Below are 26,989 nucleotides of genomic sequence, written 5' to 3'. Positions count from 1 at the left end.
CAGTGGGCCAAGATCGCACCACTGTTACGGACTGGGCAACAGAGAGAGACTCCGTCTCAATAATTAATAATAATATGCAGGAAAATCCTTTAAAAGAATATACATTATCCTAAAGCAATCCACATTATTTTAATTGTATTTAGTGAGAAAGAACCCATGGAATATAAGCTTGCTAATATGGACTATTGTTCCTTCTGGCAGTTTATGATGTTTCATATAAACAAGGACGTAAGTCTATTTAGAATCAAGTTTAGTTTAATCCAGGTTATCAGGAAAAGCAACAGCCAAAGGGATACACCAAAAATTTGACTTAAAGAAAAATCTGATATTGATTTCTACTAGTCTACGCCTTGATATTAGTAAATTAGCTTTACTAATACCTAAGGTCCTATTCTCTTATCTCCTAATGTGAAAAAACAATAACATATTAGACATAAAATTAAAATGTGAAATTTAAACATCAGCATCAATTCACGAATTATTGGTTTCTTTTAGCCATGTTCAAGAAAATATCTGGCACCCATCTTTAAGAGTACATACAGACAGAGATTGATTTGCCACTGTGTATTTTGTGGCCAGGGACATAGAGAAGAAAGGAGGGAAAAGAGAGAAAGAGAATATGAATTTTAAAACTTAAGAAAGCCCAGCTTATTTCTTAGTGTTCTTATTTTAAAGCTGACCTCTTTCTGACAGAGATGCTTTCAGCATATTCTAGCTGCTGTCCTATAACATTTCAGGAGTAAAGTCCTTCCAGTGTTTTCCTTGACACTTTTTACTTTGAAAAAAGAAACGTAACATAGGAAGAAAGACCAAAGGTACAAATAATCTCTGGAACGAGTCTGATGACAATCCAGGAATGTTTAAAATGTTCAAGATGAAGAGAGCTTTTGAAAAGGATGGGCAACCAGCAGTCTGTTTGAAATCCAGCAGCATCGATTTCATTGTCATTCTGAATTCTCATAATAGGCAGTGGCAAATGGAGAGCTGATCTTTCTAAAACTGAACCAAACAAAGATGTTGATGTGTTTCCTTTCTAGAAAAGATGCTCTTTGCCACAAATTGTTCTGAACGTTACCTTAAACTTTGGAAAATTTGTTAAAATGTTATTTTCTAGAGAATCTGCATTCAAGGAGTAAAGATCTCAGATTATAGACAAGTATGTAGTCTTATAAGCTAATAAGTTTTACGATGCCAAGAATCTGCCATCATTTTGTTAAATGTGATCCTCTCATAGAATTTGCACAATGCCAATATTTTTAAACAGTAAAAAATAAATTTGCATCTATTTTGCCATATTTCAACATGGTACCCTATGCTTGATCCACTTTAATTTTCACTGAGCAGAGAAATTGTCTCAGCAGGCATGTGTAGGTAACAGACCCAAGATCCTTATTGCTTTACCCTCCTTAAGGCTGAAGTTTATGAACTGCAGAAGAGTGAAGCAATGGTAAGGTATAAATTTTATATATCACAAAACTATGGTCAATTTTTAATATACCCATGTAATTTTGTCTTAGTAAACTTACTCACCAGATCTTCTCTGAAACCTACCATCATAGGATAGAACACTGTGGGGATATTAGACTGACTAGCCTATTATTTATTGAAATAATAATTATGGATCCCCGTAGTATCTCTTTGAAGTGGTCAACCAGAATGTCTTCTAGGGACAGAAAAGTAGCTCAAAGATTTGTTTGTTTGAGACTAACGCTGACAATTGATTGCTAAAAACAAAAACTAAAGAATTAAAGGTATTCCTATTTTGCATTTGACAAAATGAATTGGTTACCACTAAGTTTCCATAGTGGGCAGAGGAAAATAAAATAGGGCAAGGTTATGTTAGAAAACCCTAACTCCAGAGCTCTCTAAAGCTCCCTTGGTCTCCCTGGGAATAGTAGGAGTTTAGCTGTCCCTGTCTCTTGCTCTGCTTGAAGCAATGATTTCAATAACCATTTGACAATACCAAAAGATCAGGGCATGGATGACAAGGCCTCTTGGAGAATTACTTTGGTTTAGCTACTTTAACAACTCTTGTCCTTGGAGTCTATTTAAATTACAGAATAGCACCACCACCATTTGTCAGGCTAGGCTTCATAGCAGGAGCTCCAGGAAGAGCATGACTTCAGATCCCTGTGTGTATCCAGCTAGTGGTGAGTGAGAACCTGGCAGAGCTGTGCTCCTTGTGTTCTTGAGTTTCAGATTATGGACTTGGATGCCCCATTATATGGGATTTGATCCAAAGTTATATATGAGAATGAATTTGAGGGTATTGCTTATTACTCCATTGAATATTTCCTGACCCCCAGCTCTACCATCTGCCAATTGCCCCTTTTAGTAACTGGGTAAACAGGCAGGTAAGAACTGCAAAACGAGCCACTCCTTTTCAACTAATAACAACAGCACCTAACATTTCATTAACTCTTTGCAAAATAATTTTTGCATACAATATATTATTTAATCTTTGCAACAACCTGTGAATTTCATTATCCACGTTTGATAAATGATGATGCCCATTATTTGATCATCACAACACTGTGAACATCATAATCCCTGTGAAGTGAGTTCTATTATCCTCATTTGATAGATTATAACATTGATGTTTGCCAGAAGTGACCCAAATACCTTAGCTAGAAAGTAACAGAGCCAAGTTACAAACCTGGATAATGTGAGTTCAGGATTCATTCTCTCAAGATTTCGAGAAAGGAAACAATAGACTTAAGTCATGATTCAGTCCTATTTCTATGACTATCCTAGCATGGGATATTGAGCAAATCCCCAGTTGAATCCATGCCCAAAATATCTCACCAGTAATCTAAAAATGATGTAAAAATATTAGTGGAAATAATATGAATAGCAACCTGTCCTTATTCCATTTGAAACGTTTACTAGACAGAGGAGTTGATTTGGGTCACTTAACAGAAAATGATAATATATGCATGGATCTTCTCTGTCTGCTCCTTCCTTTCCCTAACCCCAAATCACTATAACTCACCAATCAACTTGTGAAAGGAAAAAAGGCTTAAAATGCACCAGGAATTTAAACCAAATGATACAAAGGCAACCCATGGCAAGCTTATCATCGCTTGTATGTAGAAAGAAGTAAATGCCAACAAAAGAACTAGAGAATGCTCAAGGTGATATGAACAGAGCTATTGACTTTGCAAAGGCAGCAGACCTCCTTATGATTATAGTCGTATAGGGAAAGGTGACCCATCAGCAGTCACCAACTCCCTCCACCCCACCTGGCCTTTTGTCTCCAAGTCCCCAGCTCTAGGCAATCACTAATCTGCTTTCTGTATCTGGATTTGCCTATTCTGGACTTTTCCTATAAATGTAATCACACAACAGGTAGCCTTTTATGTCTGGGTTCTTTCACTTGGAATGATGTTTACAGGGTTCATCCATGTTGTAGCATGTATCAATACATCATTCATTTTTATTGCAAAATAATATTCCCTTCTGTGGATACACCACGTATTATTTATCCATTTATCAGTTGATAAACGTAAGTTGTTTCCACTTTTTGGCTATTACGAATAATGCTGCGATGAAAATTCGTGCACAAGTTTTTGTGTGAATACATGTTTTTAATTCTCGTTGGCATATAGTGAAATTGCTGGTTCACATGGTAATTCTATTTTTAAACTTTTGAGGGCTTCTCCAAAGTGGCTGCACTATTTTACATTCCTACTAGCAGTGTACAAGGGTTCCAATTTCTCTACATTGTCATCAAGACTTGTTACTGTCTGTCTTCTTTATCGTAGTCATCCTAGTGAGTGTGACATGGTATCTCCCGGTTGCTTTGATTTGCATTTCTGTGATAGCTAATTATGTGGAGCATGTTTTTATGTATTTATTGGCCATTTGTGTTTATCTTCTGTGGAAAATGCCATTCAGATCCTTTGCCCATTTCTTTTTTTTTAATTTTTGGTTAGTTTGTCTTTTTAAGCTGTAGGAGAAGTTTATCCTGAAGTTTTTAACATCAAGTATACTATGGATCAAATTTCAAACTCATTATGGTCAGAGAAGTTGCCAGGTTCATGCGTGGTCAGTCCTGGGTCAGTTCTTTCTGGAGTCTGGGAGTGTGATGGCTTACATGTGGGAAAGTTCCAGTTCCTGACATGGCCCTTCACTGACATGGCTCAGAGGCTCTGTGGCGGGGACATGAGGCGTTACTGTCTTCCGTGGCAATTGAAATGCTTAATTTGTCTACTCCCCAGATATAATCACTGTTGTGTAAAAACATTCACCAGAGCTCCCATCACTTTCTTGAGAAGGAAATCACTGTGCATGAGTGTAAACTCTGATGCCTGAATCCTAAAGGTGTTTTCTCACCTGTACTATTAAGGTTGCCTGCAGAGACCAGCATTTCCTGAGAGGGGAAAACAACTTTAAGTACATTTTATAATCCAGAAAAGAACAGGAGTAAAAGACAAAACAAAATGATTTTCCCATGTTTCCACCTACCTTGCTAATTAGATCTAAAATTTAGTTTTGACTATTACTGTCTTACAATTCTATGTATTCTTTGTGTATATTATTAATGTAGTTTTTTAAAGCAAGCCCTGGCTACATGTTAGAAGCACCTAAAATCCTTTTAATTTTTAAAAATTTTTATTGATTGAGGCAGTGTCTCACTCTGTCTCGCAGTTCTGGAGTGCAGTGGCATGATCACATCTCACTGCAGCCTCAACCTCCTGGGCTCAAGCCATCCTCCCACCTCAGCCTCCCATGTAGCTGGGGTGCAGGCAAGCACCACCACGCCCAGCTGTTTTTTTTTGGTGGGGGGGAGGGGTTTGCTTGTTTGTTTTATTGTTTGTTTGGTTTTTTTGCATGTGTATTGTTTTTTTGACTTTTCATAGAAACAGGATCTCACTTTGCTGCCCAGGCTGGTCTAAAACTCCTGGACTCAAGCTGTGCTCCCACCTCGATCTCTCAAAGTGCTGGGATTACAGGCATGAGCCACTGTGCTTATCCAAAAACTTTAAAAATCTATATTCATGCTGGGGGTCCCACAAGCAGAATTTGATTTAACTTATCTGGAGTGGGTTTAGGCATTTATAGGTTGCAAAATCCCACAGGTGATTCTAATATGCAGCCAGGTCCAAAATACAAGCCTAACTATTACCAGCCTCTTGGTTTATCATCCAACTTAATAACAAGAACCCATTGTCCACTCTAGATTGGTGCCTCTCAGACTTCAACATGCATGAGTCATCTGAGAATCTTGTTAAAATGCAGATTCTGATTCTGTGGGCCTGGATGGAGCCTATGATTCTGCAATTCTAACAAGTCCCGCACTTTAGGTGAAGCTGACACTGAAACTGCTGGTTGACTATTCAGAGTTCTCAGAGTTGGTGAACCATTGCATGCTCACGGCTCTTTTTAATTAAACCTTTATCTCCTCAATGATTTAACTTTTTAAAGCAGCCATCATGGAATATAACATGTGCTGCAGTCCTTTTAAAAACAGAATTGAGATTCTATCATTTTCATACAGTCATTCTTTGTTAAAGATGAAACAATAAAACTTGATATTAAAGTAATGATCTAGATCCTTTAAAGTGGCCATAAAAATACTGCACAGTTGAATGAATAAGGGACCTACTGGTTGATTTTGAGTCATATAATTTAAAGGTTTCGGTTCCTGAAGCCAGTCACAGGAGACTCACTTTGTGACCTTGGATATTACCAAGGTCTCTGAGAGTCGTCGTTTTCCCTGTCAATCTCAGGTAGTAAGAATTACTTCTTGGGCTGTTATGAAGATCTGTGAATTAAGAAATGCAAAGAGCCTATCATTCCACTGGCCTCTGAGTATGTCTAAGGAGAGGGTAAATCTTAAAAGACAAAAAACAACCGTAAGCATCTAAATATGTGAAATCCTCACTAAAATCTTTTGTTTAAGGATCTAAAATGGGGGAGTCTCTTCTCTTTAATCCTCCAGTTCATCCTTTCCTCATCTTCTCCCAACATCAAGGGCAGTCTTAAAGAAAAGAAACCACAGAAGGACAAATTGAGGCTTAAGTTGAAAAAGAGACTGTGGTACCACTTTGGGTTAACAATGAGAAACTAAAATACATTTCGAAGAGACTTTCTTCTTCAACCCTCATTAATAAAGCCACGTCTTTCTTTTCTGTCTGCCTGCCTGAGTCAAAACCAGATATAAGAACTCCTTGGTAGTCTGTTTGAAGGTGTTCGGGTCCTTTGAGACACATAAGATAAGAGAGAGAGAGAGACTGGGAAGTAAAGTATAGATGTTGGTTTGGTATCATCAAATAAAAGGCACTGCAAACTTCAAAAGGAATGATCAGTATTTTTCCACTAAATAAATTGATCTTTCTTTTTTTTTTTTAGAAATAGAACCAAAATGTACTTCCATAAAAATTTTGGCAATATTAAGAAATATTTTAATGCTATCGTAAGATTTGTAACTGCTTTGCTAGTTTCCAGAAACTACAGTTTTTATAGTATACTGCTCAAATTTGAAAAGTTGTAAAAAAGAAGTGAGTTTTCCTGTCTTTATAGTAATTATAATAGTTGGAAGTTGTGTGATACCAGTTTTTCTATTTGTTCTTTATCAGTGCAGTAAAAATGCAAGAATTATATTTGGATGAAGGGCTGTGTCTACCCAACAGTTCCAGTCTTGTTTTTGTTAACCTGTCAATTTAAAGAAAAGAAGTAGCAACAACTATGTTCCCTGTTGGTAAACAGAACAGAACAGCCAAAATGGATGTGTGTTTTCAGGGAGCTGGAGTCCTTGTGACAATGCAAAAGTCCTGTGGACATGGTATTGGTGTGGCAATGGGGCCAACTGGAGGACATTCAAGGTTCTGTCAGTCCTTGAGATTCTTTCTACTGCAGAACTGTGAGGAACATGCTTCTGCTGATTATCAAGCCAGAATAACTGACATCTTCACCAAACCAACCCCATCTCACATACTATCCCCTGTGAAGGAAGAAGTGGTGGCAATATCTTTCATGCATTAGGCTCTGGAAAGTGAGAAGGAGACATCCCAAGGATGTGTTCCTTTAAAAATTATATTGGTTTATTTCACCTCTACTACCTTTGCTAAGGGGAGAAATTGTTCTGTTCTGAAGCAAAAGGTGAACATTACCAGTGCCTTCTGATTTTTGCCTCTGTTGATTTAAAGGGCTAATTCATAAGGACTGACTTCATCCTGCCACTTTAGATCCACTGAAATGTCCTTTAATAATCAAGTTTCCTATTAATAGCTTTACTGTGCAAGAGAAGTGAAATCAATATATAATTTAGTGGCTCTTCCTGTCAGAAGCATTATTGATTCTATTACTAATGATTTTGAAATGATATGCCATTATGCAAATTCCATCTATTTTAGATGTATTTGCCAGGCACCTACAAAAGTACTTTTTTCTTTTTCTTCATCCTTGATTTTTTCAGTGTCATAGTTATCAAGTACTTCAAAATTTTCTAAGAATTGTGATCCCATGAATAGGGATATGCTAGTGATAAATCATAAATGCTTATTTTATATGCAGACAAATTGTGTGGCGCTATATAACTGTATTTCCCACATTTATCAGCTACTCAGAATATAGAAAATAGACCGGGTGTGGTGGCTCACCCCTGTAATCCCAGCACTTTGGGAGGCCGAGGCGGGTGGATCGCCTGAGGTCAGGAGTTCCAGACCAGCCTGGCCAACATAGTGAAACCCTGCCTCTACTAAAAATACAAAAATTAGCTGGGCATGGTGGTGGGCATCTGTAATCCCAGCTCCTCAGGAGGCTGAGGCAGGGGAATCGCTTGAACCTGGGAGGCGGAGATTGCAATAAGCCGAGATCACACCATTGCACTCCAGCCAGGGGAACAAAAGCAAGACTCCATCTCAAAAATAGAAAGAAAGAAAGGAAAGAAAAGAAAGCCATTAGAGGATTTAAATATTTATGATATTCACCAAGGAATATGTTGTTTGATTTATTTGTGAATAAGTTGATTTGTGAATATGAAACAGGTACCTTTTCTACACAAACGTTCACCTTATTAGCAAGGCTACTTCTACCATCCCCACTGTGCTTTATTTCTATAATCCAATTAAATATGTGATGAGATGCAGGGTGGGTTGCAAATACAAGATGGAGAAATGTAACATCAGATGTTTTTAAGTAATGCTAACAAGAATATTGCAACATGACTCTCACAATGAGGGATTTCAGTTTGATGTACCCTACAATGAAGCATCTTGATAATGGATGTTGGGCCATCAAGTCCAGAGAACAGTAGCATGGCCCTTTTATTGTCCATCAACACTTTCCTACCTTTGCTCTCACCATGCTGTTTTTGTAGAAATGTACAACTAAAGTTTAAGATTGCAAGACTGCGAGATGGAAATGAATACCCAAAATGCATACGTTTTGTTGACAAAGAGGATAGACATATGGCAGTTTTGTGTGGCGTAAATTTGATCTATTTTGCAACATCAAATTCAGTTCTAATGATCAAATAATCATCATTCCTTACATCCATCCTCCTGTGCCTTCTCTAATATTTTATAGTTTTTGGATTTTAGGGAAAAATTAAATATTCTAGTTTAGTCACAGCGGGCTAATTTTTTTATACTAAATAGGTGATTTTAAAAAATAATTCTAAAAGTTAGGATAGAGCTGTTTATAGTATACATGTAACTGGACATTATCATACTGTTGGTAGTTTTGTAAATATCTAATCACTCTTTAGAAAATGATTGTGGCTTTACTCACTTATAGCTGTTCATCTAGTGTCAGTATTTGAGGACAGATATGAGAAAGGAAAGGAGTTTCATGAGCTGCAGCTTTTTAGGAGTGAGACGTTGGAATGTGAGTATCATTCAAGGGTGTTCTCTAGCTGAGGAACAGAGAGTACGTTATTGGGTTTCAGGGTACCAGAACCAATAATCTGGTCTCAGGTCTACAATGCTAAGCCAAAAAGCAAGACTTAAGCATTTGGCATTAGGAACTGGGAAATTCAGAGAATTAAAAGTAACTAGGAAAGAAGACTGATATTCTTTAGTAGGCATAGATCGAATGAAAACTTAATGACTTGGATAAATAAAAACAAGATTATAAACCAATTTCCTTCCAGAAGACCTAAAAAACACTTAATGACCATGCTGTTAAAATTCTGTGTCTACAAACACTCATTGTTTCAAAAACGTTGATCAGAATTGTTCTTGGCCAATGTTATTGGAAACATTTTTTCAAGACAAATCAGTGTTTAAGAGGTTTCTAAAAAGTTGTAGTATATGAAGTGTTTAAGCCCTTATTAATTAAAAGGTAACTTTAGGTTGGTTTATTTTCAGAGTAATCAAGAATGCTTATGGAAACCTGAGATTTGCATATTTGCATTTGTCCTCCCTGCCTGTCAGTCACTCATAGCCATAGGACCATAAGGCAAGAACTGTTAAAGGCTGGATTACAGGAAAAATTCTCATCAAAACACCTTGGTGTATTGGTGACGTTTGAAAGTAGTGTAAATGGCATGTTTCATAGAAAGTTAAAACTCAACTTTGGAAGAATGAAAATAACTACAAATCATGACACCCACCTGCTGCCACCCCACTTTCAAAACAGCTGTTGTGAGGCCACAGCTTCCATCTTTAGAAAGACAAACAAAACATGTTTGTCTTCCTGCTGTGGTCTAGCTGGAGAATCTGACTAACCTGAATAAGAGTTTGATTCTAAGACATTGGGTGGGGTGAGATAATTTGACTGTATTTTCTTTGTGATATTTTTATTCATTTATTGACAATTTATGATAAAAATATTATATTTGGAACTATAATAAAGCACAACGAAGGAAAAAAAATGACCTCTAAGCCTATTGCCCAGAGATAACTCTATTAATATCTTGATGAGATTTTTTGACTTGTTCTAAAGGAGCAAGTCCCAGGGCACAGCTTAGACAATCCACTGGTTAAGGTATTTACTAAATTAATGTGTTCTTCTTTTCTTTTTATCGTGATCTGTGTTTTTCTGCTTTTCCTCCTTATGATGATGACAAACCTATTAGTACTGAATGCTCTATTTTGCCTAAAATAATTCTGTGGCCCTGAGCAGGGGAGCTATGCATTGGGTGAAATCTCTGACCTTTCATACCTATCTGATATCCATTCTTGAAGAAAAAACTCACAGTACAGAAGTTTCTCGATTACTGTTTGTCTGAAAGTGCAACTGGTTAACCTTGCTTTCCTCTTTTCTATGTTCCTTCTCTTTTCTTTCCTCTTCCCCTTGTTCGTCAATTTCTATTCTCTGTTTCAGCAAAACAATATCAGTCAAGGTAATTGATGATGAGGAATATGAGAAAAACAAGACCTTCTTCCTTGAGATTGGAGAGCCCCGCCTGGTGGAGATGAGTGAGAAGAAAGGTGGGGGAGCTGCTCCAGGGCTGAGCCCAACAGCTTCTGCTGGCCTGTGCCACCCCTGGATGCCTACACTCTTCAGAACATGACTTACAATGCACACATCCCTCCACCTATGTAACAGGGCACAGATCTCATGCTGAGCCACAGTGGGCGGGCCTGTAGCTACATCAGCCAGCATTGGTTGTGCTGCACATTAACGTCTGAGAGATTAATTTTCAGGGCAGTCAATCAAGTGTCCATTTCTGGGAAAGTGGCTGCAGATGCCATGCAATGCCAAAAGGAAGGCAACGTTCTGATTTATCTTCCTATTTTGGGGTACCTACTGACTACTAACTGAAGCAGGAATAATTCATGAAAGTGATAAATTAGCAAAGAAAACTTAATGGGGGCCAGCCAAGAGTACCCAAGATGCCCTTTTACATACTTCAGGAGGCCCATGTGCTGCCAGTTCTCCCTCCATAACATCACGGTAACATTCAGCTTGGTGGACACCAAGAGCATGAGCGTGTGACTCCAACCATTTGTTTTGCCTTTGTCTTGTGTTCCCACAGGAAGATCATTACCATTAGAATATTTGACCGTGAGGAATATGAGAAAGAGTGCAGTTTCTCCCTTGTGCTTGAGGAACCAAAATGGATAAGAAGAGGAATGAAAGGTGTGAGAGTAAACAAAGACATACCAGCGAGAAATTGTACTCTTCTCTCTCCGTGTCTCCCTACTCTCACACTTAACTCTCTCCTCTTCCTCAGCTTCCAAGTACTATACTTCATTGCCTTTGAAGCTTTAGCAGTTTCATTTCCCTTCCCTAATTCACAAGTGCAACAGGCAACGCCCACTCTCTTCAGGAAATGCCAACTAACCTTGATTGTAACCAGATTTAATAACACTGAAAGGGATTTCTGTAATTCAGAAATGATTATATAAAAGAATGTGTTTAGTTTTTCACTACTCACGGTTTATTCTAAAATGTCACTCCAATTATTAAATCTCCCCTAAAATTTTAGTGATAAAGACTGCTTAATACCTTGTTAATCATACCTCAATAAAGCTGGAAAAAAGAAGCTACTTAATACTTATTAGTATTAGTAGATGACCCTAATGGCAACTAACAGGAAACTTCAGAATTCAATCATCAGGCTTCTTTAGAGAACACAGTTTAAAAATAATAAGAACAAAGATCCTTAAAGAGTAGTGTTTTCAATATTCTAGTGCTCATTTTAGCATATTTTTGTATCATCAAATACGACATTTAAAAGGCACCATATCTATGAAACCACAGTCATATCAATTTTCTTTGATCAGAAGAATAAGGCCCTTCAGTAAGAATTTAATCCTTGCTGAAGGCCTACCTAGCCTTATGCTCCAAAATCTCTTGATACTTACAGAATAAATTATTAACATATATAATAGGAAAAAAAAGTGTCCTTTATAACTAGATTTTACTGATTGTTAACATATGGCCTATATTTCATAGGAAAGACAGCAATCTTGTATCAGTTTTACAGAGGATTTCTTATTCTCAATTGTTAATAGGGCTTCATAAAATTATCCTCTAATAGTGGCCATTTTTAAAGGAATTCTGGTGATTTACTTGTGTAAAATGAACAGACCACATATTAATAGCTCTTATTAATTGCATACAAACAATTGGTGAGGACAGTATGATATGACGAGATGGGCCACTTTGTAAGAAATATATGCTTTTACATGTAGAGGGAAAAATAAAATATATAGGACTAATTGCTATGTAGACATATAGGAAAATGTATCACACATTCGTGGCCTCAGAGTCCATTGGTGGGAAAAAAACACGTATGTTTCTGTGTTAATCAAGTTCAAGATGGCGACAGGAGTCTTTGGAGTGATGGGAAAAGGAGCACTCAAGACTCGTTTTAATGCAGCCTATTTAATCTGCTCCATAGATGGTAGATGGAAGAAAAAGACACCAGAAAATTGTGCTGATTTCTTACAAAGATGGGATCCAAAATGCCTCCTTAACATACAGGAGAAAACACTTTCTTCTAATGTATTCCACCAAAGAACTTTATCGCAAGGAGGAACATCATTGGATTCTGCTCTTTCAATTGCCATTTTAGTAAAATATGCCCTCATGTAACAGCAAATTAAAATTCCTTAGTAGCACTATCCAGTTTCACACCCTCCAAGTGGATTGTCACTATAAATAACTGACTTTTTTTTAGAAAATATCCTCTAATGCCACTATCATTAGAGAGAAAACTGGGCCCAAAAAAGTAATTGTAACATTCCCATGTTCAACTCAGGAAATAATTTGATATATTTAGCAAGATTGCTTTTACTAAAATAAAGTGCTACAGTACATTCTGGGTTTAAAGCACGTAACCTGAAAAACAAATTATATATCCCCCTCCCCCCCACCCAATGCCCTGTCAGTTTCCTGGGATTATATGTCCACTAGAAGGATTCTGGTTATCTAATAATTTACAGAAGTCACAGATAAGGACACACATAGGTGTTAATTCCTGGGACCATTAAGCTTTTAGGATTTTAATACATAAGCAATTCTTGGTGGGCAAAGTATCATCCAAATAGAGCATCCCAAGATAGTGCTTTACCTTGGGCTAAACTACCCTTCCAGGCAGGGAACCTAAAATGGAATTTCCCAGGATGTTCCACCTATACTTACTGAATAAAAGTTGTGATACCCGAGATCCTGGATGATTTAAGGCTTCCATACGTTGGATTGACCAAATCCCAGGCAATATTTAATGAGGAAGCCTGACTCATATCAAGTTAAGAATGAATTTCATACAATGTTTCTACTGTATTTGGTAAACTAGATTTATATTCTAGGTATAAACATATATACTAGAAATGTCTTATGAAATGTAAAGAAATTATATATAAAGTGAAATATATATATATAATACATACACACATATATATACATGTGTATTCAATCACATACATTTTCAGAAATTTCAGTTGGGATTGTTTATTCAGAAATATTCCCAACACTATATTTCTTTGGGGTATACCCATTTTTAGCAGTGGCTCCCTACCACTGTAATCAGATCTGCCTGGATTTCTTTCTGCTGATATTCCTCTTACTTTCATTATTCATCTGGTCTCTTATTCTGTGTTTGTCTTTGTCTATTTCCTTCACAGCCCTGTTATTGAATGAGCTTGGTAAGCATTTCATTTCTTGCATTTCCTTTCCATTTTTCTAGATTATTTTCCATTTCCGCCAGGTGATATAGTAGCTCTGTGACTTTTACTTCTCTTGACTTGCTAACAAGATTGTTGTTTAGGGCCATTGACCTCACTTTGTCAAGGTCAAATAGTTTGTATTGCATTTTTAATTTAGTACAACCTTTTAAAAAATCAATGATTTCTTAGGTATGCACAATAATTAAATTTGTGCATTAAATCTCATAATCTTAAAAGAATGATTAGTGATTCAGTCATGAATGTTTTCCTAGTCTTCTTAATTGTAAATATAATTTGGCAAGTACCTTGGATGGGTTGTCAGGCAGTCTGATGTCACTGGTATTTGTTATGCAGAATGTAAGTTAAATTATAACATTTGTTGTTGTTTTTTTTTTTTTTTTCCTTTTTAGGTGGCTTCACAATAACAGGTATGAATTTTTCAAGTCTAATGCTATCTAACTTTTACTGTCTGTTCTCACCAGATGTTATTACATTAAAAAAAATTTCTCATTTTTATTTGCTTTTAATGAAGGAAAATACCTGTATGGTAAGACTATTTTTCTAATGTTCCTTATTTTTCCCCAAATACCCTTCAACCATCAATCCAAACCCACACCTTACGTAACTTGCATTAATATTTAACTGTGGCACATGGTGTGCTCTTGCTGGTTTTACACATTTAACGTTTTACAAATTAATAACGTGTGTGTGTTGTGTTTATAAGCATTTCATATGGAGAAACTGTAATTGTTCATATTTTGACACTGATCAATTTACACATGTTCACATAGTGCTGATAAGGTATGGTTCCCTGATAGAGGCTCCGAAGAGCACCAGAATAAAGATGGCACAATTGCTAGCCTCAGAGAAACATAGGAGCTGACATCCAAGATAGATCCAGGGTCCAAGCTTAGGATCCTAATAACACATAAGTGCCATGTTGAGGAAATACATAAAAATACATGCTGAGGAAATACGTAAAAATACATCATTTTAACACATAAATTTTCATTCATAAATTATGTATGTAAATGCATAATTTATAATACATCATATAATATGTTGAGCAGAGCCTTCCCCTCATCCCACCACACCAATCTGAGGGTCCCTCTGGGGACTTAGGTTTTAGTATTAATAACATGGTAACGAGTAATATTTCTGCCACTTGAAGTATATTACGAAGTATTCTATAAAAACTCAAAATGCCTATAAAAACTCAAAATCAGAAATGAAAAAAAAGTTTCAAACACTTAAATTTAGAATGGTACTCAGCCTGTGTTGATTGCATTATTTAGTACAACTCCAAAACTATGTTCTTGTGTACAAAACAAAGATATTTCCTTATAGCACCCTCTGTTGTCTCTAAATACCTTCTCACCCTTTTAGTCATCTGTGCACATTTAGAGAGAGAGAGAGAAATATTTAAACAGTAGATCTGATTTGTCTGAAGCTGTAGGCTGAAGATGTCTTTAATGGCCTACATTCTGTATCAGTATGTGACATATTCCAATATACTGTGCCAATATCAAATTTTTCCAATATATTGTGCAGATATCAAAATTTTGAAATCAGAGATCTGAACAAAAATATTTAGAAGGAAATATACTTCAAATTTCTGATCATGAAAATACTACATCAGGAATTGGGATGAACTTAATCCACTGTTAGTGTAAACTCATGAACAAGCAGTTCCAATCTGATTCTGTCCAAAGTAGAATTTTCTAAATGCGGGCAGTTTCACATGGGCTGTTGCTCTCCACTGCTTCTCTCCAGACGTGGCATTTAATGACAAAATGATTCATAGACTCTCAGAGAGACAGAAGTTGAAAGGGATAAAAATGTTAAACAGGACAAGTCTTTGTGTTGGATTTCTTAAATCTGATTCATTTGAAGCTCTTTTGGGTCAGATCTCCCCAAATCTGCACTACTAAAAGTTTTTTTTTTTAAATCAAGTACAGGAATTTATACTCCATTTTTTAAAAAACTTTTATCTCCTTTTTCTCATTCCTTCATTTTAACTGCTTGAGGTCCCCTTGTAAATACTCTAATTCTGTCACCCAAGGATAAATTAGTTATCCCTGGGAGATCTGAGGAAGGTAGAAATTTGGCAAGCCAGTTTTCATGACTGAATTGAAGTAATAATGGTTTTAAGTCAACCATTTTAGAAATAGTATACCATCCAACAGCACCTTCCATCCTGTGAAATCTGATAAAGAGACCTTAACTAAAAACCTGTGGCTACTAAGATGCTCTGTTAGAAACATATTCAAACACGTCAGTATGTTTTGTTTTCTTTACTATTGAATATGTCAGGATTTTTTTTTTTTTTTTTTTTTTTTTTTGAGAGAGAGATGGAGTCTCGCTCTGTCACCAGGCTGGAGTACAGTGGCGTGATCTTGGCTCACTGCAACCTCTACCTCCAGGGTTCAAGCGATTCTCCTACCTCAGCCTCCCAAGTGTCTGGGACTACATGTGCGTGCCACCACACCTACCTAATTTTTGTGTTTTTACTAGAGACGGGTTTCACCATGTTGGCCAGGATAGTCTCAATCGCCTGACCTTGTGATCCGCCTGCCTCAGCCTCCCAAAGTGCTGGGATTACAGGCTTGAGCCACTGCGCCTGGTCCAAATTTTTTTTTAAGGGCCTTCGTTCTATGTCATTTGAACCATCCTCTCTTCTAGGATCTCAGGTAATGGGATCCTAGTTTTCTTTTCTCAGAACTTCTTTGCATCAAATTCTGTAATATCTCTGGTAATGTCCAACTTTTCCTGCCTTGGCCACATCTGGCATGCAAGATGACAGAGTCACCTCCTCCAGAAGTTTCTTATCATTTCATGTAGTTCATTAAGTTCTTCCTATGGCTGAAACTTTAATCTGAAATGGCAGTTTCCTGTTGCCATCACCTCTTCCCAAGACTTGAAATTAATGCAGTTAGAACAAGAGAATGTTCAAAAACTCTGGGAATTTCTACACTGGCCTGTCCATTCCTACTTTCTAAGAAACTATCTCACTTTACATGACCCTTCTTTTCCTAAATCAAACCAGAATGCTTAGAATCCACTCTCTACTGATGCCCCTGAGGACAGTTCTAAAACTTAGGTCTACAGCGAAAAGCAGCTTTAAGCCCTAAAGAATTTTTCTTTGAAGTCAGTTGGAGGCTTTGAAGTCAAGGCTTTGACTTCAGGGGCACTAAGAAGAATTAATCTAGCCCTGGGAGTTTGCCTGCAGCTTTTACATGGGCTTGTGCAGCTGAGTGTGAAAATCTAAATTTGAAGCAGGATATATGGAAATTGAAAAAGTCATCTGATCCACAACCTAATACCAATATTTCAGAGATCTCATTAGTGGTGGACATTAAGTGTTGGAGGTGCTTTTAGAATCTGCAGATCTTTACCTATTGTTTCCAGACCTTGCCTCATTGAAAGGCCCTTGTTTGGGCCTATGATCTCATTCCCCCTTGGTCTTCCAGTCATATGACAAGATAACACTCTAAATATTAGCACTGTCCTGTTTCTTCCCCTCTAGCTTATTTCTACCTGCATCTTGAAATTATACATTGAACCCCTTTTCTACTCAAAACCCACATATATCTAATAAATTCCATCATTATGTATTCCAGTTGAATGAAAAATGAGAAGTACCCCAGAAGGGGGAAACTGGACGATATCAACCTGAATAGTTTAATAAATTAAGTATTCTGGCTCAATATGGAGAGAAGAATGTATGTTTGATCCCCCAAAACTTCTAAGATATACAACTATAGAGTTCTCTAATTAAAATTATGTATCAGTCGGTATACCTATTTAATATTACTCCTCTAATCATATTATGCTCAGCACATAATAGACTTAATAAGACACAAGCCTTTTTAAGGAAGCCAAACTATGAAAATTCTGACAGTTGAAAATGTTTTCATCACTTCAGTATGTAGGCTGGAGGAACAAAGCCCCTTCAAATTCAGCTTCACTTTATAATTGAGAAGCCTGAGAGAGAGGAGAAAGGCCTTGCCCAAGTTTAGATGACAAGCATATGGCAGGGGTGGCACTGAATCCCGAATTTCATGATTCCCAGGTCAGTTATGGGTAGCTCTTGGTAGAGGCAAATAGCAAGTGAATCTGGAAGTCAGCTGAACCGGGAGTTCAATGAGAACCCCGTAGGCCTAGGTTAACCCTAGGTTATCCAAACAGTTGCTGTGATGATGGCCTACCTTTGCAAAACCTGAAGGTGTACATAACATTCTCCCCTTCAGACTGCTCAGGAAATAAATGTAGTAAGCATATCCCCAGGTGTTGTATTACTTGACCCTCAAACAAACCTGTAACATAGAGCAGGTACTATTACCACCATTTTACATGGGGAGAAACTGGAGAAATGGCCTACTCAAGGCTATATTGTTGGCACTAATTGGCTTCACAACCAAGACACCTGCCACTATACCTTCTGATGTTCCATGATGCTTCCGGAAGCGGTACCTTGAAGGACCTTGGTATAACATTTAAGATACCTGTAGGAATCTGGCTGTACTCACTACCATGGGGCTTGTGGTTTGTTAACATAGTTTGGTTTGGCTCATGAAATACTCGCTCATCTCTGAGCAATGATCTCCATCAGTAACCTCCACCAGAACTCCCTTCTGTGACCTACCTAGGGGTGACCTATGACCATTTAATCCCCAAACTAACATTGCTTGTGATGTGTGCATCTGGTTTTAATGTTTAGCTTACTAATTCCACAGAGCTCTGATAGCAAATCAATGCAATCCATTCTGCTGATTTTTCTGCCTGTCCTTTTGCTAGGCCAACCTGTCTTCAGGAAGGTTCATGCTAGAGAACATCCGATTCTCTCTACTGTAATCACCATTACAGGTACTCATTTCATCATGATCTTGAAAACCAAAGCCTCCAAGAGTTCTTTAATCTTAAAGACATTAGAGTCATGCATTTTAGCCCCTCTCCTCTCTAAAACATTGCTAAATATTGCTGCAGCTTCTCTGGCAGCCAGTGGTACGGTGGATCACAACAAAACACAACCACGTGAGAGCAGAAAAGGAGCACTGAGGAGGGGCCAGCACCGGCCTGCAGAGAAGACTGATCCCATGGCCTCTCTCTCCTGAGTTTCAATATATTCCAGATTTCTTGCAAATATTTCATCTCACACATCAGTTTTTATCCCAAGTATAATGAAGTTTCTTTATTTTATCAGAGATGGGGATTCTCTCTGTCACTCAAGCTGGAGTGCAATGGTGGAATCAGTCACAGCCCACTGCAGCTTCAACCTCCTGGGCCCAAGGGATGCTCGCACCTCAGCCTCCTGAGTAGCTAGGACTATAGGTGTGCACCACCATGCCCAGCTACTTTTTGTACTTTTTGTAGAGATGGGGTCTCACCATGTGGCCCAGGCTGGTCTGGAACTCCTGGACTCAAGCAATCCACCCGCCTCTGCCTCACAAAGTGTTAGGATTACAGGAATGAGTCACAGTGCCCAACCATGAAGTTTCTTTTAAAGCTGAGCTGCATTTCTTCCCAGAGCTGCCCTTGCTGCCCCCAGGCAACATGGTGTTAGCCAGATATGCACAGATGATAGTACATCTGTGGGGTTTCTCCATAGGGGAAATAAATGACATTGACAGGGTGACTAGAGGATTACACAGCTGTCCCAGATCTATTATAGGTTTAGAGCCCAAATATCATCATTAGAGATGATATTTGGGTCTATATCATCAGTCACTTTAGCCTCCAATCAAAGAGGCCAGCCACGTGCTAAAAATTGTCAAGAGAGACCTCTGCTTTCTGATTTGTCAGGCTAGTTCTGAGTGGAGGATCAAAATGATCTGGAGCAAATTGTCCCACCACTGGCCTTGTACGCTTCTCTAAATTCTACATTGTTTGTACAGTTTTAAAATGTGACTCCGTTAAAGACTCTCAGCAGTGTCCCCTGAGGTAAAGATCTTGATAATGAGATGGACCTTACGGGTTGTTTTGTTTTCACACTCCCAGCGCTTCATCTCTTACACTGACACTGCTTCAAAATGCAGCTTGAACCAGACAGCATTAGAAACAGCTTTCTCAAAATGCTGCTTTTCCCAGATGCCAGGTACCTATGAGCTTTCATTATTTGCTATTGTTTGCGAAATCAATTACTCAGGAGAAGGGAGATCCCCCACTGGTGATTCTACTCTAGGATTGTTTTATGTCCTGTCAGTATTGATTTTAACAGTAGCTGTTAATTATGCATTTGATCAAAAGTTGTTTGGATTGGTTAAGACTATGATGTTATGTAATCTATTCCCAACTTCTCAATAAAATATGATGAATTTTAAAAGTGTGCATGTACACTCAGGAGGAGAAAGAGTATATTTTCCATCTGAGAAACAAAACTGAAACCACAGCATGTTATCTCACTCTGCAGAAGTAAAGAAATGAAACTGACCTCAACCATAGTAAAATGATCCGCTTTTGATCCAATGCTCAAAGAGAAAAGGAAACAAAATAAATGATTAAAATTTTACAAATGCTGTTAAACCATTTCCCTATTCAACAGAAAGTATCTAAAGACAGAAAACAGTTCTGTTAAAAACTAGACTTAGCTCTCATTTTTACCAGTCAAAAATCGAGACCATAAATTTGAATTTATCAGTATAACTGTAGAGCAATAATAGAATCTATACAGCTGCCATTTCTCAGTTACATATAAATAAAAGTTTATAATACTTAAGTCAAAACGACCCTGACCCTTCCATGACCCTATACCATTGTACTTTGATTTCTCTCTGCCTGAAATGAACCTCCTCATTCCACCACCTCCTAGCCATCCTTACCATCACCTTCACCAGGCAATCTTCTATATGTGCTTCAAGGTCAACTTCAAATAACTCCTCTTTCCTGAAGCTTCCTTAAGGGAAGGAAGGCTTCCTTCCCTGACTCTCTTTAGGCCAACTGAGTTGTTCCCCAACCCTGGTCCCCTAGTCCTTATCATGCCTAGAAGTTGTCCATCGTATATTCCTGTCCCTATTACATCATAAGTTCCTGGAAAGTAGAGGGGGAACTGCTGACAAGGTATGGAGTACAGTGACATGTGCTCAATGAAAAAAGGACCCTTTTTTATAGGTCGAGCAACTAAGAGGCTTTATTAACAGTGAGTTGGAGAGTCACACAGCAAATACTTACTGAGCACCTACTATATTCCATATAGTGTAACAGGTGCCAGAGGATGCAAGGACGGTTCAAAGCAAAACGAAACTTACTGTTCTATCTCAGTGAGTTTATGTGCTAGATATTTATATGTAAAGATAATTAAAAATTTAAAAAACAGTATATGAAAATGTCCATGCTTTATACATGCAACGAATATTAAGGAATTAATATAAGGTTAGAGTGGTAGTTCTTAAATCTCCTCACTCATCAATAGGGAGTTACTTCATACCAGAAGTGGTGGGGTTTTGAAAGATAAGTAAGATTTAACCAAATGAAAATTGTGAAGCTTTTCCAGGTGAATACACAAAGGGATAAAAGTGTGGAATTAAGAAATCCAAGTCCCTTTGAAGCAAGAGTGTAGCAAATGATAGAAACAGTGTGCCTTACTGTTTTTTAGGTTAATATGAAATAAGTTAACATCATATTTCCTTAATTTTTGTCATTCCCATACCACTTTGGTTGCATACTAACTATGCTATTTACTTAATGTAATTTTTAAAAATTGCCTCATGTTTATACTTTACTAAGTTTGTTGTTGGTTTTGGTTTTTTTTGTTTTGTTTTTTTTTTGACGGAGTCTCGCTCTGTCACCCAGGCTGGAGTGCAGTGGTGGGATCTTGGCTCACTGCAAGCTCCACCTCCCTGGTTCACGCCATTCTCCTGCCTCAGCCTTCAGAGTAGCTGGGACTACAGGTGCCCGCCATCACGCCCGGCTAGTTTTTTTTGTTTGTTTTTGTATTTTTAGTAGAGACGGGGTTTCACTGTGTGAGCCAGGATGGGATGGTCTCGATCTGCTGACCTCATGATCCGCCCACCTCGGCCTCCCAAAGTGCTGAGATTACAGGCGTGAGCCACCGTGCCTGGCCACTAAGTTTGTTTTTAAAAGAAAACTTTAAGTCACTAACACAGGAAAACTAGTATCATTTGCCACAAATAGAAAGTAAAATTAAAAAAAAATTTACAATGGAACAAAAGTTATTAAATTGTAGCTAGATAATGGCAAACGCTCTATACCTGAGAACTTTTGTGACTATCTATCTTAAAAGGTACAAGTCCAGATATTAGAAACTAGTTACAGACATAAGAGCACCAGATTAAGCATTTCTTTCTGATCAGAAGGACTGAAGGATTTTTGGAAAAGAAAGAACCTTTTCACTCACTGTATGATTTGACTTCATTTACTTAATCCACGTCCAGTTATTTAATACCACGATCAAAACCAATTCAGTTTTGAGAAATGCCACGCTTAACAATGCTACCATATCACCTTTGTTTTGTAATTTCTCCGTTTTTTTCTATGCAGATTGCCTTGAGTCCCATTAAAAGCAACTTGTCATTTATAAGTAAACTACAAAAAGAAGGCTGTAATAAATATTCTTCCCCAATAGCTTCAGTTTAAATAGGTGTCCAAGTTGTAATATTCCTTCTGAGAAAACCATTCTTGTTCTGTGTAAGTCTTCAACTCATCCATGTTCAGTCAAAGGTTCGAACAAAGATGCTAGCATAAACTACTGCTACGAAAACTACCAATAACATTATCCTGGGTTCAAGGATCAGAAAGCAGTGGTAATCAAAATTATTAATTTCAGTGCTGGGTAAATTGCACTTCATGTATCTCAGTCAACTCTCTTGACTAGACGCACATAATTTTGCAAGGACAAATCTTGGAGAACCAGAACCCTTTGCCCTCCCTTGGGTCGTAACTTCCCAATCCTACTATAAAAAAATATTACCACTTTTATCCTTGTCCCTCTCCTTTGCCTCTGCTAACATTCAGCAGCTTCTGGCCATCCAAAATCATCTATTTTTAGTCTTTGTCTAATTTCTTTGGTGTCCTGTAATCGCTGAGGCTAGGAAAGCAGATTTTAAAATGGGCTTTTAGGAAGACACTATAAAATATATACTAAAGAATTAATCAATATGCTACATTCCGCTTTTGCCTTTTGGTTTTGACCTTTGAAATAGTAAATGCTGGCAGTGCCTCTAGCCCATTCACTCCCTGCCCTCAGTGAGCAGCTAGCCTAGGAGGAACCATTCCCTGCACCAGTTGCTAAAGCAATAATGGAGCCACCATAGCATGGTCCGAGGCCATGGGTCTTTGGAGGTAATGGGAGGTATGGACTTCTACAGAAGCTAATGTTTGAGCGCACCAGGCAGGAAGCCAGGACCAAACATCCCTTTTATTGGATGTCTCTTCAGTCAACAGCCCCCTGTTGGAGACACTTTGTCCAGAGGTCCTAGAAATGAGGCCATCAGGGCTGAGGTCTTTCCATATCACTGACACTGTTTCATTGGAGACAATGTTCCTTCCACTTAAATCTAAGAAGTAGTAGCTTGTCTAGTTTCAGCATTCTAGGCCTAAAGGATAAGGGTAATTATAGGACCAGTGTTTGTCCTTCTTATGTGCATGGCCTTTTCAGTCTGGGATTTATCCTAATGACCTTCACACAGAGAGAGCCAACTGTGAGCTTCCCCTCATTAATGGGCTCTTGGAACCATTAACATTTTCTCAACACCCACTATCCTCTCCTGGACTGTAAGCTACATGGTGGTTCTGGAAATAATTATGCTCACATGGTCAGTGAGTATTTTAACTCCCGAAAGGCCTCACCCTCACCCTCCCTGTTTACTTTAAGATTAACATGGACAAGGTTTTCCTAACAAATTTTGGCTTTGCACCAGATAGAAGCAGCACTGGAGCCCAAGCATCCCACAGAAACATGGAATGGATGTTTTGCTGTTTAACTTGCAACAGGGTCTCTTGGCAAGAGGGAGGCTAAAGTCAGAATTTCCTATTCCCCATCTCTTTGGACCTCAGGCATTTTCTGTTGTCCCTAGAAAGTAGAGAGGAAGAGGCCAGACTCCACCATCTCTCAGGGTCACTCTAGCACTTTCAATTGTGTTTCCCTGTGGTCACGTCCTGAAAGAATGTGTACAAACAGCCAACTGAGCCAGCGTCACAGGGAACAGCTGGGTGACTCCCTTAACATAGACAACGTACAGGCAGTCTTTTCTCAGTGACATACCCCATACATTACTTTTCCTCAATTGCACTTTTGCATGAGCTTAGATCGTGAAACATTATTATAATCACTTGCTGTCACAGTGATATGCTGCCTTACATGCCAAGTGTCTGTCCGGCTCTTCCCTCCAGCATCATGACCTCACCCAGGGCGCTTTAATAGGTCATTAGGGCTTCCTTCCCCCTTGGCTTTCCTATGGCAGGATCCAGGGATTTTCAAATGAAACAGAACACAGTGCTCACTCTCTGATACTCCCATTTCACAGATGAATATGATGACAAGCAGCCACTGACCAGCAAAGAGGAAGAGGAGAGACGCATTGCAGAAATGGGACGCCCCATCCTGGGAGAGCACACCAAGTTGGAAGTGATCATTGAAGAATCCTATGAATTCAAGGTGTGCTCACCAACACTGCCCACCAGGAGCCAGGCTCATCTTGGGACAGAAACTGTTCATGGTGTTGGCCGAAGCTGTAAGGTCCATCTGGAAAGAATGGTAGATGTAATTTCAGGAACAGGCTCATGAATTGAGAGCCTTTGGAGCCAAATTGGAATTATAGAGTTAGTCAGGAACCAAGGAGTCCTGTAAACCAAACAGCATCAGAACCAGGGCCCAGCAGGAGGCATCCATGACTGCACAAGATCAGAGGTGCCCCAAAGGGAAGGTTTAATCTGAGGGGATAGCAAGGAAGATGCAAAGGTGGATCCTAAGAGATTGTTATGTGTGGAAGAAACCAACTTCTATTTCAAAATGCTAATAAATCTGTCAGAGCAAGGCATTCACACTGCTGAAAATTAGGGGAGGGGGGTTTGTTTTGGATGGGGATAGTAATGTCTCCCTATGGAACATCCCATTGACAAGCTCTCATTTATATGTAATCATCCTCTTCAGATCCAAGCACATTTAGTACAGTCAATATACCGAAGGTATAGTGCCTGCAACCAGAGTTTACAGTTGAGCTGATGAAATTGGATTCCCAGTTCTCTAGATGATAAAAGTCATTTTTGCAGAAGTTGAATGTGTGGGTCTCGAGATGGAGCTTAAGACTTTGAAGTGAAATTTCCTGTTGATCCTTAGCTGCTCCCTCTGTCCCTGTGTCCCCTCCCATCACTTCTCCCCTACATGGTTCTAGCATCTGGGAAGACCATAGGGGGAGAAACACCTTAGTTCTGCAGTGGGATATGAAAGGTGCATCCCCTCTCTTGCTTTCCAGAATTACAAACCCAGAGCACAGCAGTATTTTACCTGCTTACTTTTCAAAAGCAGACACTGTTCCTGTTTGAAACACCAGAATGAAAGTTTCAAAAGAGAGAATCAGACCACCAATTTAGAAGTTTCAGATTTTATCTGGACTTCTCATAATAGTCCCCTCTTTTCCTTTAGTTGGATCCATTAATTATTTTTTAATTTAGTTCACAAACGGAGGTGCCTGATAGGAGACAGGTGGAAAACAAAATGTCTTTGAAATTAAAGTGGAATATTTTAAGATAAAAATGCAATTAAACTTTAGGCCACTGAGAATCTATCTGTTAACTCTTCTTTCACACATTTCCATCGGAGGAGGGGGTCAGGGGGTAAACACTGGAACCAATGCTTTCTAGGCAGATCCCAATCATTAGACCCCCACCGTATGACACAGAACTTGGCTTGGTGCACAACCATGCCTGGAATGTGCACAAGTTCCCTGCAATTCCAGAAGTCCGGGAATCTGACTGTCCATTTCTGGTGATCCATCTACTCATCTTTTCTCCATGTGTTCAACCTCACTCTTCCTCATTCACCTTCTTTTCATTTGGAATCAGAGAGCCTGGTGCCATTTTCTGCAGCAGAGATTCTAGGGGTTGGTATTCCTGAAGCAAGCTTGCCCCTGCCCTTTGCCTGGGTTATCCTGGGGAATTGTGTGTTCTCTCCCTTATGGGATAATCCCCAACCTTCCCCTTCCATGCACCCATGACAGGAAGAGCAATCGTAGTGACTTCCTATAAGAAGCATTAAGTTAAATAAGGCAGGGCACAGTCTTCCAGGCAGCAAAGCTTTTTTGGGTCCAAAGTCCTTTCTGGTAACCACTACAATGATCTGACCATTTGAAAGTCCCCCGAGTCTCCACATGAAACCAGTTGCTTGGGGTACTTATCCTTGTAGGATAGCTTCCATAGACTATTTCCTGTCATCTCTTCAAAGTTCATCAGTGTAGTTACCATTAATACCTATAGGGCACGTTAGGGGCATGTTTTAGAACTGCCCTTAAGTATCAGCTTTGATTTTATATTATTTAAGAAATTTCTTTTACTAGAACATAGGTATTTTAAAGAACTTACTCAGAGCTCCCAGAACTGTGCTAGAGACCCAAATCTGGGTGATACCTTACAATGGCCCACTCTTCTTTACCCACTGAGTTCTTGTTTACGATGGTGTGACTGAGGACCTGGTTTTAGTAACACCCATGGCTGAGGGTGAGGTTTTCACAAGCCTTTGAAAATCTAGTGCAGTGAAAAACTGGTCACTAGCATTCAGGAACCTCCTAGGTAAATACAGACAATAGTGTCCAAGTTCAGGTGTCTGAACTATATCTTTATTCACTCCCATTTTTCCTATAGGTCAAGGAAGGATACATACACAAATTAAGTCCTAGGAAGAACCCTGGCTATACTATAATCCCCCAGGGTTAACATGAACTACAGTTTAAAATCTACCCTGGGTTTTACACACAAAAGTTTAGTTTATCTTAAAAAGTTGTTCTTTAGCAGCTATTTCTTGCGGAAAGTCTGTGTTCAATGTTAGAGAAGTTTATCTGTTCAATTTGTGTTTCCCAGGTGATGGGATACTCCATCATGGATTCAGCACCAAGAGTGCCTCTTTGGAGAGAACTGTCCCAAGTTTCCATTATATAAGGAATAATGGAAGTCATTTCTTACTATATTCTACAAGGCATTTTGAATTTGTATCAGTGAGGATGGTCAGAGTACTTGATGAGATGTGGCTGAGTTTAGAGAGGAAAGATGGATGCTGATTATATGCTTCAAGTTATGGTGGCCAAGAGCAGTGATGGTTACAGCTGTTATCAGGGGCACCAGCAGTTCTAGACACAAAGCTAGAAGCCAAAAGCTCATCACCCTAAGGACATACAATTCAGCCAAGAATAATGTCACGAATACAGAGTGAGCCAGTTGGAGATGGGCCCTTTCATGCTTATTATTGTCTCAATGTT

The 26,989-nt window shown here is 38.6% G+C and overlaps 1 protein-coding gene across 15 annotated transcripts in view; it reads left to right on the top strand.

The window, feature by feature from the left end:
- SLC8A1 (solute carrier family 8 member A1) overlaps nucleotides 1-26,989 on the top strand; it is a 386,248-nt gene that overhangs the window by 310,120 nt on the left and 49,139 nt on the right. For 3 of the 15 annotated variants that reach the window (XM_025354367.1, XM_025354369.1, XM_025354368.1), the window contains exons 3-6: nucleotides 10,273-10,379; nucleotides 13,976-13,993; nucleotides 18,363-18,431; nucleotides 24,047-24,177. In XM_025354367.1, the coding sequence (XP_025210152.1) occupies nucleotides 10,273-10,379; nucleotides 13,976-13,993; nucleotides 18,363-18,431; nucleotides 24,047-24,177 (325 nt within the window). Of the gene's footprint in view, nucleotides 1-10,272; nucleotides 10,380-10,927; nucleotides 11,032-13,523; nucleotides 13,545-13,975; nucleotides 13,994-14,097; nucleotides 14,113-18,362; nucleotides 18,432-24,046; nucleotides 24,178-26,989 lie in introns of all 15 variants that reach the window. The other 12 variants (XM_025354371.1, XM_025354373.1, XM_025354372.1 and 9 more) reach the window with 7 other exon arrangements.

This window comes from Theropithecus gelada, chromosome 13 (genome assembly GCF_003255815.1).
Source record: "Theropithecus gelada isolate Dixy chromosome 13, Tgel_1.0, whole genome shotgun sequence".
Lineage (NCBI taxonomy): Eukaryota > Metazoa > Chordata > Mammalia > Primates > Cercopithecidae > Theropithecus > Theropithecus gelada.
Note: the sequence above shows the minus strand (reverse complement) of the source record. Positions and strands in the feature narration are given on the sequence as shown.